The 17431-nt window shown below is 39.6% G+C and overlaps 1 protein-coding gene across 1 annotated transcript in view; it reads right to left on the reverse strand.

The window, feature by feature from the left end:
• The window catches only part of LOC311525239 (serine/threonine-protein kinase TNNI3K), a 164903-nt gene that overhangs the window by 88341 nt on the left and 59131 nt on the right, over positions 1 to 17431 (reverse strand). Inside the window, exons 13-17 of the mRNA XM_084637183.1 lie at positions 16485 to 16541; positions 15077 to 15169; positions 14934 to 14991; positions 14613 to 14807; positions 14156 to 14260 (exon numbers count right to left, since the gene is read on the reverse strand). Coding sequence (XP_084493309.1) covers positions 14156 to 14260; positions 14613 to 14807; positions 14934 to 14991; positions 15077 to 15169; positions 16485 to 16541 — 508 coding nt within the window. The remainder of the gene's footprint in view (positions 1 to 14155; positions 14261 to 14612; positions 14808 to 14933; positions 14992 to 15076; positions 15170 to 16484; positions 16542 to 17431) is intronic.

Here is a 17431-nt window from a genome sequence, read left to right on the forward strand (position 1 = left end):
TAAATATTCATTTAATTGTCTAACGCGAGGCACCCAAGTTTGACATTTGGTTATAATTCTTAGTTTCATGCAAAGAAACTAGGTTAATGCACCGTTAATGTGAATATAATTTCTCAAAACTCAGAAAATTCAGTGTTAAGGTTTCTGGTATCAACCTGAGTGCTAGTCTGTTTAAGGGAGGGAACAGACTAGAAATCAGAGCATAGTTACAACTCTAGCTTCCTATTTCTGGCCCTCACACTAATTCTGTGCGATCCTTGGTAACTCATTTTTACCTTCCTGTTTCTCTTTATTGTTCATGTGTGACATGGGTTTAAAAATACATATATCGTACCTAGGGCAGGAAGCTTAATGACTGTTTGTAATGCACCTCCAGATTCTTAGAGGGAGAATGCTATAGAATTATTAATATTCCAGCAGGGGAAGGTTCAAGAGGGCAGGTGAAGAAAGACACAAAGCTACCATTTCTGCCAGTTTGTTCCAGTTCAATACAGTAGTGTTTGCTGGGTGTTTACAGTGTTTCTGTTCGGAGAGCCATGATCATGGCAGGTCCACCCCCCGCACCATCAATGAGCTTAGGATGTTTCATCTTGACCTTTTCTTTCTCCCCTTTCTGTCCTTCTGCCTCCTGAGGGATCAATCGCTAATCAGCAGGGGGATGTTTATTTCTCCTGTGTGCACCATGAGAGAATGGGATTGATCCACCACTTCATCTTTTTTTCCTCAGTAGCACTGCTTTACTGTATTCTGTGAATACATGTTGGCATCAGCATAACTTGAAGATGACAATTTAATGGACAGTCACATATTACTATAGGTAGGAAGAAACAGCAAAAAGATGGCTGTCCAAGTAAGCAACTGTGTTCCATCCAGTGCTTTATATCAAGTCACAGGGGATTGGATTGGGGTGAGGGAGACACATGGGGAAATATTCCAAAGAAAGGCTTACAATTTACACTTAGATCATCCATTTGGAACAATTCCCCAGGGTTGGTAGGATGGAATAGAAGGATGCAGGCATTGCTACCAAAATTATCCCGAAGGTGATCTGAGAACTAACTCGTTCACTCAAATGATTTACCAGCCATGGGAGAAATCCTGAGAGGTACTAAATACATGCAACTTCCACTGACTTCTCAGGATTTGCAATATTAAAATTGAAATTACAAATCTGCAGTTGGAGGTTAATAGTACTTCATTATACTCAAAGTACATTATAGCTCAAAGTCTTGCTGCTAAAGCAGATAGCATAGGCTAGCTAATAAAAGAATGGTGGTAGCTTAGGAAAACACTAATAAAGCTAGTAATACTGGGTAGACTGAAAGACTTTATAGATCATATTTCCTCCCTATTATACTAGTAGAAAGTCTGGACAATTAAGTTTTTCTCCCAGTAAACTTTGAACAAGCTTTAGAAATTCTAACTTCCTAGGAGAGATTTTGTAGAAGCACATAAAATAAAAAATGGAAGGCAAACTTGTGAAGAGCAGATATTGGGGATTAATAGAACTAAAGCTTTGATTGTTTTTCTTTGTTTGGTTTTGGCTCTATGTTTGATCAAGATAAAGCATTGCCAACAGCCAAATGAAAAGGAAACTCATTGCATGTTCAAAACAAAACATTATACATATATGTGTATATATAGGTATATACATATATGCCATTTTGAAAAAATCTGTTCAAGCTTTTTGTCAAAAATTTGTGAAGTCAGGTTAACACTGCAATCATTATTTTATAAGCAGCACAAATTAGGATAATTTTAAAAAAGACACTAATGATTAGGAAAAGAATCTGCATGCATAGATGGAGTTAGAATACTATTCTATTGAGATGTTTATACTACACTCATCACTACAGTATCTGAGCACCTTCCAACAGAGCAATAAACAATGTCAAGTATTGTTTTTTCTCTCATCCTTAGAGGAAGAAGCATGCGGAGTAGAGTGCCTTGTTTTCGTAGGGCTTTTCAATATTATTTTATTTTTTATTTGTTGATATACCTGTTGCTATTTTTTTATGCTAGAGAAGGCAAGGTCCAAGAAAGGTGCCTTGCACTTGGAGCACAAAGTGGTGAGGTGTGTGCTAGTTGATTCAAGAGGTTCTGTGTCCCACACAGACAAGCGTCACCCTTACAGTTAAATGTTGGGGAAGAAGGCAGGATCCACACAGTAGCAAAGTCTTTAGCTTTGGGGCTTCAACCCCACCTGCCTCTGCAGAGTGCTCTGTGCCATAGGAGGGCTCTGCACCCATAGCATGGTCTCCCAAATCCTGCACAGCATAATCACAGTAGTCCTGTTACCAGGCATTTCTCTGTCCCCTTGGATTCCCAATGTAGGAATCACTTGAATGTGCCTACATCTTTCTCTCTCTCTCATATACACACACTTATATTATATATGGGTTGCTTCAAATGTTTCCAACAAAAAAATTATGTCAAAAATAAAGTTGAGTTGAAATTACATTTTTTCCATGAAAAAAAATTCATTTTTGCCTAAATGTATTGGTTTGGGAGCCTTTTTGCATCCTCCTGATCCTGGGCTCTTCTGGGGGTAGGCAAGACCTCAAGGGTAATCTGGACAGTCTGGAAGGCCTGTCTAAATTATGGCACCTTCTCTGAGACTGCCCTGTAAACTGCAGCACTGTCCAGAATCTCTGCAATACTGCATACTGCAGCCCTGCCCCGACATACTCCTGTCACTTCCAGGTCAGCCCCGCCCTGGCACGCTTCCTACATCAATGCTTTAAGGGGCTCCAGAGAAGGCAGCCTTATGGCTGTCTTGCTCACTTCCTGAGCTGGAAGTGGGGCTGTTAGAGCCTCTTCATAGTGCTCCAGCCTTTTTCTGGCATGAAGGGGCCAGAGTGGGGGTCAGGATCTCACCCATAATGTGCTGCAGTTACCATAACTTTGTTTCTTTAAAAATTAAGAGGGGGAAAATTACAACCCCACCGTCATGTATTTCAATAAGCCCTCTGTTTTGTCAAAAAAACCCAGACATATTCACTTGACTGTCTGATTCTCAGAAATGTAGGAGAAAATAAAACACTTCAAAGCCTGATGGAGAAAAGTAACCAAATGAGTATGTATCAAATAAAGGATTATCCTTATTTGTGAGGACCTTTGTGTCTGAAAACAGAAAGGCTACCTACTGAGCTAACGGTGAATCTGCTTTTTCTGTCAGTAGTAGTTCCAGAATAGTCTGGGGGAACAAACATGCATGTCTTCCAGATTCTTCTTTTTGCCATAGTGAAACTCCTGATTTACAGCACAATGAGTGAGAAGAGAATCAGGTTCCCTTTCTTTACAATGAACTGAAATTAAATGGGGCCAGGATTTCACTCTAGATCCCAGCATCTCTGGGGCCCACCCAGTCCCTCCTCTTCTACAGGTTCCGTGTAACTCCCATTAAAGCCCAATAGTTACTCATAGCTGTGATGGGTGGGTGAGAATGGTGCCCTGAACATTAGAACCATATTTAGTTTTAAAATATCAAGCATATTTGGACTAGTACAGATGTACTTTCCCCAAGCTTGCAGCTCCCATGACTTCAACTGAAACATTTTGGGACTCCTACAGATTTCTCATCCCAGAATACACTCATATATCTGTAGACCATTAGTTTGGGAATGCTCTGAACCACTCTGCAGGTGACAAGGAGAGAGGTGAAAGAGGATTGTAATGGCCAGAAGAGGACGTTGGGTAATGCCCACTCTGGATAAAAGTTCCATAAGTAAGTCAACCTGCCAGATGATACTTAAAATACAACACAAGAGCTCTTTACCTTTTCCCTCTCAGAACCTGATCTTAAAAGTTGCTGAGCCCTAACAGCTCTCCCTGAAGTCAACATGGTTTCTTAACTATAGTCAGCATCAGGCCCTCAGCGATAACTACATTTTCAGACACTCACAGCAATATGTTTCAATATATGATTATAAAGCAGAGAACCGTATCCTCCTACTAATGGCCATAACTTTGTTATTACCAAACTAAATTCTTTCAAACAAGGCAAAGTACACCCTCTCTTTTCAAGGGGACTATATATACGACATGCAAAGCTTCAATATTTAAAGTTGAACTCTACTCTAAAAAGGTGACTATGTGAAAACATCTCCTTCTCACTCATCAGATCCTCTTGCTTTCATACCTGCTCACTTTATTGACAAAAATAAGTTTTGACTTGTTTTTTTTTTACCTGGAATAACTCTGAAGAGCTACCACAGCTATGGGAGAAGGGGAGCTGGGTTGAATCCTTTCTTGCGCACCATAAACATATTAGTTTATAACTTCCAATTGCTTACCCCCACGTCACCTCAAGTAAAACACTAAAACTGCACAGGAATCACTTACAGAATAACCTGTACTGCAGATGTTCTACTTCTGGCAATAATGTGCAACAAGAAAAGAACCTAAGAAAGAACCTAAGAACTTAACAAAGAACCTTGTTAAGGTTGAGTTTAGATGGTTGGCGGTTTAAAAAAACCCTAAATGCTTTTTTTTTTTTACTTGTACACAGAGGCCATTTGACCTGTAAGTCATTGAGACAAAAAATTTTGAATTCCACTATGCAATATTTTTTACAGAGTTCCTCTTCAAAGTAGAACCACACTTTAAAACAAAACCATCTTTGGGTTTCTAAAGAGGGTTAAGAACAAAAAAGAAGAAAAAGCATCTGAATAATACTTTTTTCCTCACATTTGGGTAATACAAATGGAGCTCTAAAGCTCAATGGAGTTTTATAAAACTTTCACATAAAAATGTTCTTCTGGGATAAGAATAGGCATGAAAAATTTCAGCCCAAACAGTAATTTCTTGAGAAAGTTATAAGTGGCTGGAAGTAGGGATTTACAACAAAAGTGAATTCTAAACTATGACTACAGCATTGTTCCTGTGTCACTGTAAGGATGTACTGAATAACTTGTTACCACTATTGAACGCATATTTAGGCTGTTCACTAACCTTTTCACACTATCTCCAACTCCCCTTGTCAATATTTCCTTTAATCATGGGTACACCTGGCTAATACAGAAGCTCAAGTGATTATTTTAAATATTGAATAAAACATTTATCACCTGGTACTGTTGGCTAACTGGCAATGGTCTTGGCTGCAGTGTCGTGACCACAAGCTCACACAGCCATATGAATAACAAAACTATTTTAGAGATGAAATAAAATGAAGTATACAGAATGTAAATCTGCACTTTTGTGGTATGTTAGATATGTACTCCAGCATGTCTCAGTACCTTCAAAACAAGATCAAGTAACTTGTCTAATTCAGAGGCTGAATGAGAAGACAAAAAAAAAATACTCAAGAGATATGCAAAGAAAGTGTGAAATGGAACCTCTCTAATTATGAAAGGAAAGTTTGCCATTTTTAAGTCATAAAAGCAATGCAATAACCACTTGCAAAGAAATCTCATCTAAGATATCAAAAGCAATTCATATAAAATGAAAGGAGTTGACATTAGTGAATTGGAAAAAGAAGGTTTACTTTGATACTGTCACAGAATGCAAATGTGTATTGCTGCAAGGACAAGCAATCTGCCATAAATGTTAGCATCCACAAAAGCTGAAAAGTGATAGGAAGAGAGAGGAAGAACATATCTAGGATTGTGCATCCAGTGCTAGATTCAGTTAAACAAGGATACAAACAACATATTCAAATATTTTAATACTCTGTAATGAAATGTGAAAATGTCTGCATCTATTGAGGAAAGTTATTGAGAGATGAAACCTTTAAAATAAAGGAAAAATGGAATGTTGTCAGGGTTGCATACATTTAAGACCTCTGGAAAATCAGGAGCAAACTGAAATCACATATATAGAGAAAATGCACCTTAAAAACTTACTGATTTAAGCAATGTACTGTATCTAAGATGCAGTGAAAAATTGTAGATCATGGCTATACAGCTAAAATGGATTTTGCCTTTTGCAAAATGTCATTTAGGAATAAAAGCATCTACAGAAACTAATGAAAATTGATGTACTGACTTGGGAAAGCTATTACAGTTGATTTAATCTGAAGCAAAGAACACGCAAGAGGAAGCACAAAAACACAGGTTGCGTGCAACAAATACACAAACGGCAAGGCTTCTGGAAATTAGAACTATAATTGCTACGAGGATTTGGAAAGTGAAGCTGTGAATATGGCTAAGGATGTAGAAAATGATATTGTATGTATCAAAAATGTAAAGAAACTGTGAAGATCCAAGTTTTCAGAAAGTTTTCATGTGCCAGCTACTGTATGTTCATAGCACAGGGCTTGTGAAAGGCAGAGCAAATTATAACATAAAGAGGTATGAATGTGGACACAGCAATGCTCTTATGATATTTATCAAAGTGGTGACTGATCCAAGTAGATTTAGGGGAGTGAAAGTATTTGAAAAGAAAGAAATGAACTAGCTGGCACCAATACACATGATAAAGGGAAAATGAAAGTAATATTGATGGTCTCCACAAAAAAGCATAACATGCCCATATTTGAGCTGTTGATAGGAGAACAGTCAAGTGAGGAACACAAATTCTTGCCAGATAATAGTTTTCAAGACAGATAAAATTTAAACTCCCCCAACCAGGACTCCCACAAATCACTGTCTTCAAGATTTCTAGCATCACATAAACCAAAACCACAGGATGATAAATTTAATCATAAAAATGTAACGGGTTCATACAATGTTCCCATGATTCTTTGAGTTTCTAGTGAATCTGATTTCAGCTCCCATACTTTCCATCAGAATATGTAAGTGATTTGAATATGAGAAGTAGAATTGTTTTGAGACCCCATGAGATGTCAAATGAAAATATTAATCAAATGCAAAACTAAGCCAGACACACTGAAGAATGGTGTATGCTGGCAGTAAGGTAAGCAAAACAACAACAACAAAAATCAGTATAGAATTACAGACTCCTCTAAGTTCTTGGTTCAAATCTAGCCTAGATCATAGTGGACAGATTGTCTGGAGTGGCGATCCCTTGAGGTCGAGGATGATCTCTTTCACAGGTTTTATTTTTGATGGGTCCTTTGGTGACTGAAGAGTCCAATTCTTGAGCCACAGGCTCATTGGCAGACATTGCAGGTGGTGTTGGAAGACAGAGTTGGGCTGCGATTGCTGCGTAACAGTTGTCTTTCCTTTCTTTTCTGGCGTTTTTCTGCGACCAGGGCAAGGCAATTTTCCTCAAAAGTGTACGTTCCCTCTCTGATAAGTCTTTGCCAATTATCCCTGTCCTGGGCAGCTGTCTCCCAGCATGTGGTGTCGATGCCACATCTCTTGATGTTTATCTTGAGGGTGTCTTTAAAGCATTTATTTTGGCCTCCTCATTTCTTCATTACCACCGCTTTGTAAACTAACAGTTTAGTATGTTCTCTGATGTTGTGATTGTTGAACACCTGGCGAGACAGTCTGCGAAAGACAAGGCTGGCACCACGAATTCCGTGCTGAATCTTAACGTCTATGTCTGTCCTCTGTGAGAGATGACTGTCAAGATAGGCTAAGTAGTCTACGTTTTCCAGTTCTTCTTTGTCAATGTAGATCTTCCTTGCTGGGTCTGATGATTGTCCAGGGACTGGCTAGTGGAGAACTTTGGTTTTGCCGATGTTCAGAGTTAGCCCAAGGCTTTTGTAAGCTTCAGAGAAGCAATTAAGGGCTGTTTGAAGATTCTCCTTTGAGTGTAAGAACACAGGATCTAAGAGCTGTAAGAACACAGTGGACAGATATGCACTGAATGAAAGCAGCCCAGGAACTGGTGCTGTCTGGAACCCATATAACAGTTTATGCAGAGAGGTTCAATAGACAGAGAGACAGTACAATGCTGTCATCCCCCTCGACTTAAAATTAAAGCACCTTGACAAGACAATATTGGATAACCTGTCTTGCCCCCTGTGCTGAAACCATTATCTGGAAAAACAGAAGAGTTTGCTCTAGAGGTGTCAGTCTGGCACCTACCATCAGTACTTCGTGCACTAATTTTTCTACTTTAAAGAAACAAAAAAATAGCCCATAGAAACAGAACTCAGACCAGAGAGCACACAAATGCTATTGTCACCTCAATGGCACTGAGAACTTTGAAAAGTGCAGACAGAGAGAAAGGAACCCTTAAGTCTCAGACTCAGGAAATACAAGAGAAGAAACTTCAGTAGAGCCAAGGAAAGGTTAATAAAGGGTTCAGAGGAATCAGGACTAAATTGTCTGATGTTAAGGTCACACACAGCTCGAGATGGCAAGACCAGGAATACCTTTTTCATTCTTTCACTCGTGGATTGAAAAAAAAATTAGAAAAAGAATTAGAAGAACATGTAATCAATCCTGTCCTTCACAAAATCCAGTAGTTGAGCTTGACTGCCAGATTCAAGAGCATCTTTCAGAGCAAAAGACAGGCAAAGCCTATTAAATGTGTGTTCCTTTTCCAAAGCAAGGGGTCACTAAAAGATCTTTCTACCCTTAATACACTGAAGATTTCATGAAAGGCAATGCTATTTTAAGATTTCGTAAAGGGATTTTTATAACAAAGAAGAGTTGCAGACACCATCCTCATTACTGCCACGCTGCCATCCAGTCTTTCATCTGTATCACCAAGCCAGATCTTAAGAAACTTTTTATAGATAGTTAAAGCCATCAAATGAAGCTCAGTCGCTAAAAAGACAGTTTCTAACATGGTCAGCTGTTACGGTTTAAATTATACCGATACTGAAAGTGTCTAGGTTTTCATTTAAGTGCTTTAATCATGCTGGTTGAGCTCGTTCATGAAAGTAATATTTGGTCAATCTGGTACTAAAGTGGAGTTCATCCCCAATGCTGGTAACCATCAAAACCTTGAAGGTTAGTTGGGAAAGCAAAACCAAAAATCCAAATTATTCTATTAATGGTACATAGAAGAAAACCTCTAATCCAGGATATTGAATATGAGAGATTCATTTTATCCTTAGCTTCCCTCACCTCATGTTGTGTTTCATTTAATTTATTATGTGAGGCATTATGTGATTTCCAGAGATGAAAGTAAGCTGGTCCGGTATGGTGTACCGGCAAGATCCGGTACACAGCCAACCGTACTGGCCGGGGGAAGTTTCCCCAGGCCGACAATTTAAAAGGACCCTGGGCTCCTGGCTCCTTGGCCCTTTAAACCACTACTAGAGCCCCAGGGCTCCCAGCCACCGCCACCATGGGGCTCCGGTGGTGATTTAAAGAGCTTAGGGCTTCCAGCTGCCACTACTGTAGCCAGAGCCCTGGGCCCTTTAAATCGCTGCTGGAGCCCTGGGGTAGCAGCAGCAGCTGGGAGCCCTCAGGTTCTGGTGGCAATTTAAAGGGCCTGGAGAGTTACATGCCCCACCCCTTCCACGCAAGGCCCCACACCTTCCGTCAGAGGCCCCTGCCCCTTGCTCAGGACCCCGGCCTTGTGTACCGATAAATCCCTTAAGTTACTTTCACCCCTGGTGATTTCTGAACTTTACAAAGATGTTTATAACAGATGAACAAATTTGAGGTGAACAAATTTCCACTGACTTAACTGGAGTCAAGATTACACTCTTGGTGATTTGCTTTATCTATGGCCAGGGAGTAATTCCCTAGACTTTCACCCTGGGCTGAATGGGATTCATGCTGGGGAATGGGATGCATGATTTTAAAAGTAAAAGTTTCAAAGTTCAAGCTACTCTAGCAGTGGCAGGCACCACCAAAAAGCTGCAAACATGCCTTTCACATTATTGACATGAAAGCAAAATGTCACCTTTTGGCAAGTGACTTGACAGAGATCCCAGCATGGCAATTATACGATCTATGGCCTTTTTGCAAGATGACATTTTTGGACAATGTTATTTAGGATAATCCAACGTGGAACAGTCTTTGAAGCTATCTCTTGTGACTAGAGATGAGCCTTAGCTATAAAGTTTGGATCTGGATCTCAACTGCCTCCATGGTCAAATATATTTGGGGTTTTGGTTTGTGTCATTGTAAACAGGAACCTAAGAAGGCAACAGTTGTGCTTCCATCACAGAACATGGCCGCTCCTCTGGGCTCTCTGGTTGGGAAACTGGACAGGGAAGCACGAGGGGACAAAAGTATGTGGGGTACATCAGGGAGACTCACAGGAGAGACAAGAGAATATGGGGGCTGGGAAGGAGAGAGACTGAGGAAGTGGAGGGGACTGTGAGGTGTAAGAGCAGATGGAGGGGGAGATGGAAATATGGAGTGCAGGAGGGAGAACAAAGGATGACAGAGGAATGTGGACTGTGGGAGAGAGACTAGGGAGGTGTAAGGGAATACGGGCGCAGGAGGAGGACTGTGAGCAGTGGAGGGATGTGAGACAAAGGAATAACCATTCTCTCTGAGGGGGTGGCAATCCATTTTGTGTACATGTACAGGACTAAACAATTGGTTAATTGTTTAACAGTTGCTGGTATCTGTCTTTCCAGAACAAGGGAAGAGGGTATTTCCCTAAATCAGAAATCAGATCAACAAGGACAGAAATGGATGACTTAGGTGTCCAGAATATCAGTCAGATGTATTATTAAAACTCTTAAACTTGTCAAGGTGTCAGGACTAGTGAGCAAAGTGTACACAAGAGAAGTAGTGAGAGTGTAGCGCAGAAACTGAAGAAGCAGTAGCTGACATTTTTAAACGCTAAGTTAATTCAGGACATATCCCTGAAGACTGGAAAATAGCAACGTAAAGGAGCAGTAACACACCAGCAAATTAGAGGCCAGGTAGTTCACTGCCAGTTGTAGAGAAAACATTTGGAAATGTTTTAGAAGATCAAGAGGTGTAACATTTACTGTACTAAAAGTGCTGCCTGGCTAAGAGTAGCCAACACAGTTGCAAGAAAGGAATATCATGCCTCAGTGACTTGCTGCAATTCTCTGCGGCTACTTCTGGCAGGGTAAATGGAAGTGCAGTGAAGTGGACATCACCTTATTTTTTTTTAAAGAATGCCTTCTACCAATTTCCACACTGAAGGGTAATGTGTAAGGTGAGAAGTCATTGATTAGTAGGAAATCTGCCTGATTGCATTACAGGATGGCTAACCATGTGACTTTTTCAAGCTGGAGAAATGGAATGGGGATGCACAGGGGTCAGGGTTGCATCTACAGCTTGTACTTGACACAATAAGGATTTAAAAATATAAGAATTTAGAGTTTACAAATGAGAAAGTGGGAGAGAAAACAAACAAACATGCAGTATGCCATAGGGACTTCCTTTAACAGTTCATATGGAAACATATGGCTTTTTGCATTGTGATAAACATTTCCACAGTTAATTTTTTCTTTCCCTTTGAGGTGCAGAGATCAGTGCCTTTGCATTGTACAGAACTGGTTATTGCAAAGCTTTACTGTCAAGCATTCCAACTTGTTTGATAAATGAGCTGCAATTAGTACAGAATGCAATAGACAGGCGTTCGACTTATGCTCAGAGTTTGGTTCTCATGATACCAACGTTCCTGCTTTGCTACTTAAGTAATAAAGTTGCTCAATAAGGCTCAAATTTTCAGCTTGCCTCCACTGATATGCCTATAAACATTGTTGATTGGTCTATTTGTATTTGGAAATCCCAAAATCTGCACATTCAAATCAAGTGATTGTGCATGCAATCAGGCAGCTGCTACGTAGCTATCCATTTCTGCATCTTAATACAGGTATTTGCATGTAAAGATAGACACACTCAGACATTTGGTAGGTGGAGAGTAATCAAAGCATGCTCATCATTTGAGACAAAGTATAAGGCAGAATTTGTGCCAGGACTGCCATCCTGAAGCATTTAAAAATCATGAGTCAGGCCCCATGTGATTGGCTTAAATATTGTGAGATTTTAAAAATAGTTTGGGTCTTTTCATTTGTTTTCTGGTTTTTGAGACTTTAGGGTTCATTATATCAAGCTTTTATCTACCATGAGGGTTAGAATTACATTTTTTTAAATGAAAGGTGAGATTCTCACATAATAACATGATTCTGGGAGCTGGGGCTTTAAACAAAATCCCAGGTAATGTATTTGTGAGACTTGTGATAAAATAATGAGAGTTGGCAACACTGTCTATGCTTACTTTTAAAAGGACCAAACTTGAGAGATGGGGATGGGGGGTGGGGATTGTCATAGGCACAAAGGGTAGTTAAACTCCCGACTTCCCTTGAAAGGGCACCTAACTCCCATTTATGCCTTTGAATATTCCTCCCCCCCCCACCATTTCCCTGACTGAAATCACCTGGCTTACATCTCCTATAATCTTTCAATCAGAGCTTTGGAGCTGTGCTCCGGCTCTGCTCCAGTTCCAGGCAAAAACCTGCAGCTCCACTGCTCTGGAGTTGCTCTGCGAGCTCCGCTCCAAAGCCCTGCTTTCAATGATGGAATGTGTTGCATTGACTTGTAATTATTTGTAGGTACTGTGCATATTACTTTGTGGAAATTATTATCTATATTCTAAATGTTTGGTTCCTCCTAAATCTCCTTCGCACCACCCTGGTGGCACAAAGTAGACTTACAGCAAGGCAGCACCTGTAGATTTCCCTAGGGCAGGAGTGGAGTACATCAGCAGGAGTATGTCCGCCATAGCTACTCCATCTCTCCACCCCTGCCAGGGCCTAGCAAGTATTCTAGGGTGGGATGGAGAAATGTCAGGGAAGGTGAACCAGAGCAGGGCCTGAGTCCAATGCAATGCACTCTAGCTATGCCAGTTGATGGAATGGCTTGTTAGGACCTATTATCTGCCAGAACAAGTTCGAACAGCTCTGGGGGGTGGAAAAGTGGCAGAACCCCATGAGAGGCAAGTGGTGCTCCTGAGGATTTTGGTCTGTTTCTTTGTTGGGCTTCATGTGTTGCCATCCAAAATAGATGTACCACTAAAGCCAGAACTTAAAAAAGCCCAAAGAGTTAAATATTACATTTGAATGTCCTCAGTTTAAGTACTGCTGGACACAAGAAAATATTACAGATGTTTTCAAATGTTAAAGCCATACAGTTAATTCTGTTGATGCTAGCCCTGGCAACATCCAGACAAGCCACTGCTGCCTCAGTCTCCTCTGCTGTTGGCACTAGAGCACTGACTTGGGAGACAATACAATGAACGCTTCTATTTCTTCACAAAGCAAGAGGAGAAAAGTCCAGTTCCATCCCCCAGAGAAAGAACTACTAAGCAGAGAAAGCTTTTAGTGCAGCTACCAGTTACAGTAGGACATGAAAGCTTTGAGCAAGGACCAAAAGATCATACAAAAAATGGGATGTGTGTGGAATACAGTTCTGAATTACATTGGCCCTAGGCTGGAATACTGGAAGTGGGTCACTGGGGAACACAAACAAAAATGAATACTGTAATTTTATTTCCCAAAAATCCTCGTTTAGTAACAAGAGAAGAGAAAAGAAGGTATATATGCCTGATATGGAAGAAAATCTTTTCCGTGCCTAATAAGGTCCTAGCCCTTTACAATTTTTCATGTAGGGGATTTATTGTCTTACAGGGTGAGACATTAACTTAACAGTAAGTTCCTGTATAAAAATCATTTCCTTCCTTCAAGAGAGGATGAACTTTAAAAGACCAGGACTGTACATTGGAGAGAATATAGTTGTTGAACAGCTGCATCCTTTTGGAAAGATTACCTTCAGAATTCAACAGACATCACCATGAGCAGTGGTTATATATGGAACATATGCTAGGAGTGTGATGGGCAATTTTCAAATCTGTTCCAACATTTACATACATGAATTTGTATAACCAGGTCTTTCATACTTGAACCTCTCCTGTCACTTTGTAGGTATACACCAGATGACTACTCTACTGAATGTCAAGTCACTATATTAAAGGGTGCAACTTAGTGTAAATTACACAACAGATGTGTATTTCCCATGTCAATTTTATTCTTACTGGTTGCATACAAATCATAAATCATTTCAGAATATGACACATTGCTGGGAAATAGGTATTAGTCTGAAGGATAAATAAAATGTATCAAATAAATAATTCAAAATAAATGTGTTAAAGCATTCAATAACACTGACACCCTTAGGCCTCATGATTCAATCTGATCCATACAGGTGGACCCATGCGCCTGTTCAGAGCCCCACGGATTTAAATAAAATTCTGCACAGGTACGAGAGTCTGGCTGTGCAGATCAGACTACAGAATACTGTATTTATTTTAGGGATACATCTTCCACTGAATTTGAGGGACAAGGAGAGAAACTTACCTGTTCAAGTCCCGATGTATGATTGGTTGTATAAGATTATGAAGATACTCCATACCTTTGGCAACATCTACAGCAATGATTAATTTAGACTGCAAGTCAAGATTCCTAGATTTAAAACATACAGTACTGGTCAAAACGGACAGATATAAGACAAATTTACTTGCGACATTCTGAAGTGCTCATAATAACCTGACAGTTGTGTCATCTGCAAATCAGAACTGTCTTTTTAGTTGGTTTAATGTAATTTGAATTCAAAATCTCACCAAGTAAAACAATAATAAACTAGTTAATAGTTTTGTGATTAATTGCTTGTTTCCTTCACATACCAAATAGTCTGGATTAAAACAATGATTTGGTACATTCCTCTAGCTGAAATGGATAATAAATATTTGCACCAGTGGAGTTCTTATCTCCAGAATTATTTATAATAGGGTCATACGAAGAGTTAATCAGATACCTCTTCTGTTCATGCAGCAGAGAAAAGAGTGATCCTCCAGAAATATATTGAGTGACTATAGAAAACTGACTTGGATCATCTAAGCAAGCGCCAACAAACTGGATGACGCAAGGATGATTGAGTCGACAGAGGATAGAAACTTCACGGCAAAACATGTCCACATCTGATTTGGAACAGTAGGTATTGGCTCTGTAGCTAATAATTGACATGAAGAGAAATCAAAAGTAAGCGAAAATAGCATGAAAATTATGTGGTATGATTTTTTTGTACTCTAAATTAAGGTACTAACAAAGCAAAATGGAAAAGTCTTTGCAAACTTACCGTTTGATTGCTACTATTTTATTTCTGCATTTTCCCTTATAGACTTTTCCAAAAGACCCTAAAATGATTAAAAATAAATAAGCACAAAGATATTTTCTGTGTGCATCAAGCTTTTAAGACGGAAGCATTCTGCTTTCTGGTACCTGAGCCAATAATCTCATGGAACTCTATTTCAGAGAGCTGAAGATGGAAGTGTGATGGCAAACCAGCACGGAGGAGGAGCACATCTGCCTTTTCTGCAAAAGAAAATTGTTATCCTTTTTTATAAAATGTGTGTGTGAGTGGGGGGAAATAAAAGCACTTAAATTGACAAAAACATACACAGTAGCAGCTGATTTTCCTACCATAAATTGGGTGACTGGTAATCCCATTTCTTTTTGTTTCAGTACCCATGATAAACCCCAATAATAAACAAGGATTTGCAACATTACAGCTGCCTCAGGGTTTCTTGGCTCTAAAGTCTTATCACTTATGAACACAGTCCCATAAGCATATTCTGTCTGGATCATGTGATTGTTGCATAAAATCCTTTATATAAGGAATTAGTTCCCTATTCAGTGTATCCAGTACTCGCTACCAATGCTGTGGTTCTTATTTGTGGTCTGATCTACTGTTCAATGGCACTTGGAATCTGAACTCTGATGTGCAATTGAATTCACACACCAAACATCCCTAAATTGTTGATCCATGTGGTCTACCACAATGTGCTTATAAGAATATTTCTAAATGGAACATTTTAATATGCATGGTGATTACATGTAAAGAATATAAGCACTTGAGTACACCCAGAGCTAACATTTGAAATGGAAAATCAAAAGGATCTCAAAAAATGAAATACCTTTCAATATAAATATGCAGCTGAATTTTTTGCCCATGTCTGCTTCAATACAACACGATTTATTTTTGGATAGCATCTTTCTTACAGAAGTATCCCCAAACATTTCACAGCAGATTTCAGTCTAACGTTTGTTAACTCTGCATTCATATATTCATGTTTATATCTTTAGTATCAATTCACTGTCACATATTTTTTCTCAGAACAAGAGATTTTGGTTTGAATCTTAAACAAAAAGTCAATTTCTCTGGAAATTTAAAAGTTTAAAGAAAATAAAGAGACATGGTGGGTGAGGTAATATTTTTTATTGGACCAACTTCTTCGGCTCTGTGTAAGCTCAAAAATGTCTCTCTCTCACCAACAGAAGTTGGTCCAATCAAAGATATTACCTCACCCATCTTGCCTCTTTAATATTCTGGGACCAACACAGCTACAACAACAGTGCATACAAAGAAAATAAACTAAGACCTAAATAGTATGGCTTTCTTTCTACCAGAAACTGAGCACCTCTGTTTCCACTAAAGTCAATAACGCAAGGTAAGTAAATTGCTTTCCAAAATGCTCCCATAGGAAGACAGCTCCTGTTTAGTTACATTTTCTTTACAGTTCTAAATTTTAAAAAAGCAGGTAAAATTGATCATGCGCAGTATATTCCGGATGATTAACACCTTTAGCAACAGAATATAAAACTAAGTCCCCCTCCGCCATTAAAATACCTTTTGTCATGCTTTTAATCTTCCCTAGAGGGGATGGAACAGAGACGTAAGAACCATCTGAAACCAAAGAAGAGAATGAAGTTTATGGACTTTTCTGAGGACAGTATATATGCCTTTGCTGATAAAAGAAGTGAGGCAATTTTTACTTAAAAAGTAGAGAAAATGTGGGCAAAAATATCACTTTAAAAAACCTGATGGGACTGTGAGCTTGTATTTTTAAACACACATGCTGTACATGCTAGGCCAGATCCTCAGCAGGTGTATTGGCCTAGTTCCATTGGTGTCCATTAGAGCGACAGTGATTTACACTCCCAGAAGGTCGGGCCTAATACAGTCATATATATGGACTGAATTTTCTAAAGAGCTGTGGGTCATATTTGCAAGGCTCAGCATCAACCACTGGAGACAAGATTTCCAAAACACTCACCACCCAAAAGATCACTCTTGTGACACTTATTGGCCAGATTCCCAAAAGATCTGCACTGAAAATCTGGCCACTTGTATAAGTAGGGGCATAGCGAGCAGATCGAGGGACGTAATCGTTCCCCTCTATTCGACATTGGTGAGGCCTCATCTGGAGTACTGTGTCCAGTTTTGGGCCCCACACTTCAAGAAGGATGTGGATAAATTGGAGAGAGTCCAGCGAAGGGCAACAAAAATGATTAGGGGACTGGAACACATGAGTTATGAGGAGAGGCTGAGGGAGCTGGGATTGTTTAGCCTGCAGAAGAGAAGAATGAGGGGGGATTTGATAGCTGCTTTCAACTACCTGAAAGGGGGTTCCAAAGAGGATGGCTCTAGACTGTTCTCAATGGTAGCAGATGACAGAACGAGGAGTAATGGTCTCAAGTTGCAGTGGGGGAGGTTTAGATTGGATATTAGGAAAAACTTTTTCACTAAGAGGGTGGTGAAACACTGGAATGCGTTACCTAGGGAGGTGGTAGAAT

This window comes from Lepidochelys olivacea (assembly GCF_965140295.1).
Source record: "Lepidochelys olivacea isolate rLepOli2 genome assembly, chromosome: 8".
Classification (NCBI taxonomy): Eukaryota; Metazoa; Chordata; order Testudines; family Cheloniidae; genus Lepidochelys; species Lepidochelys olivacea.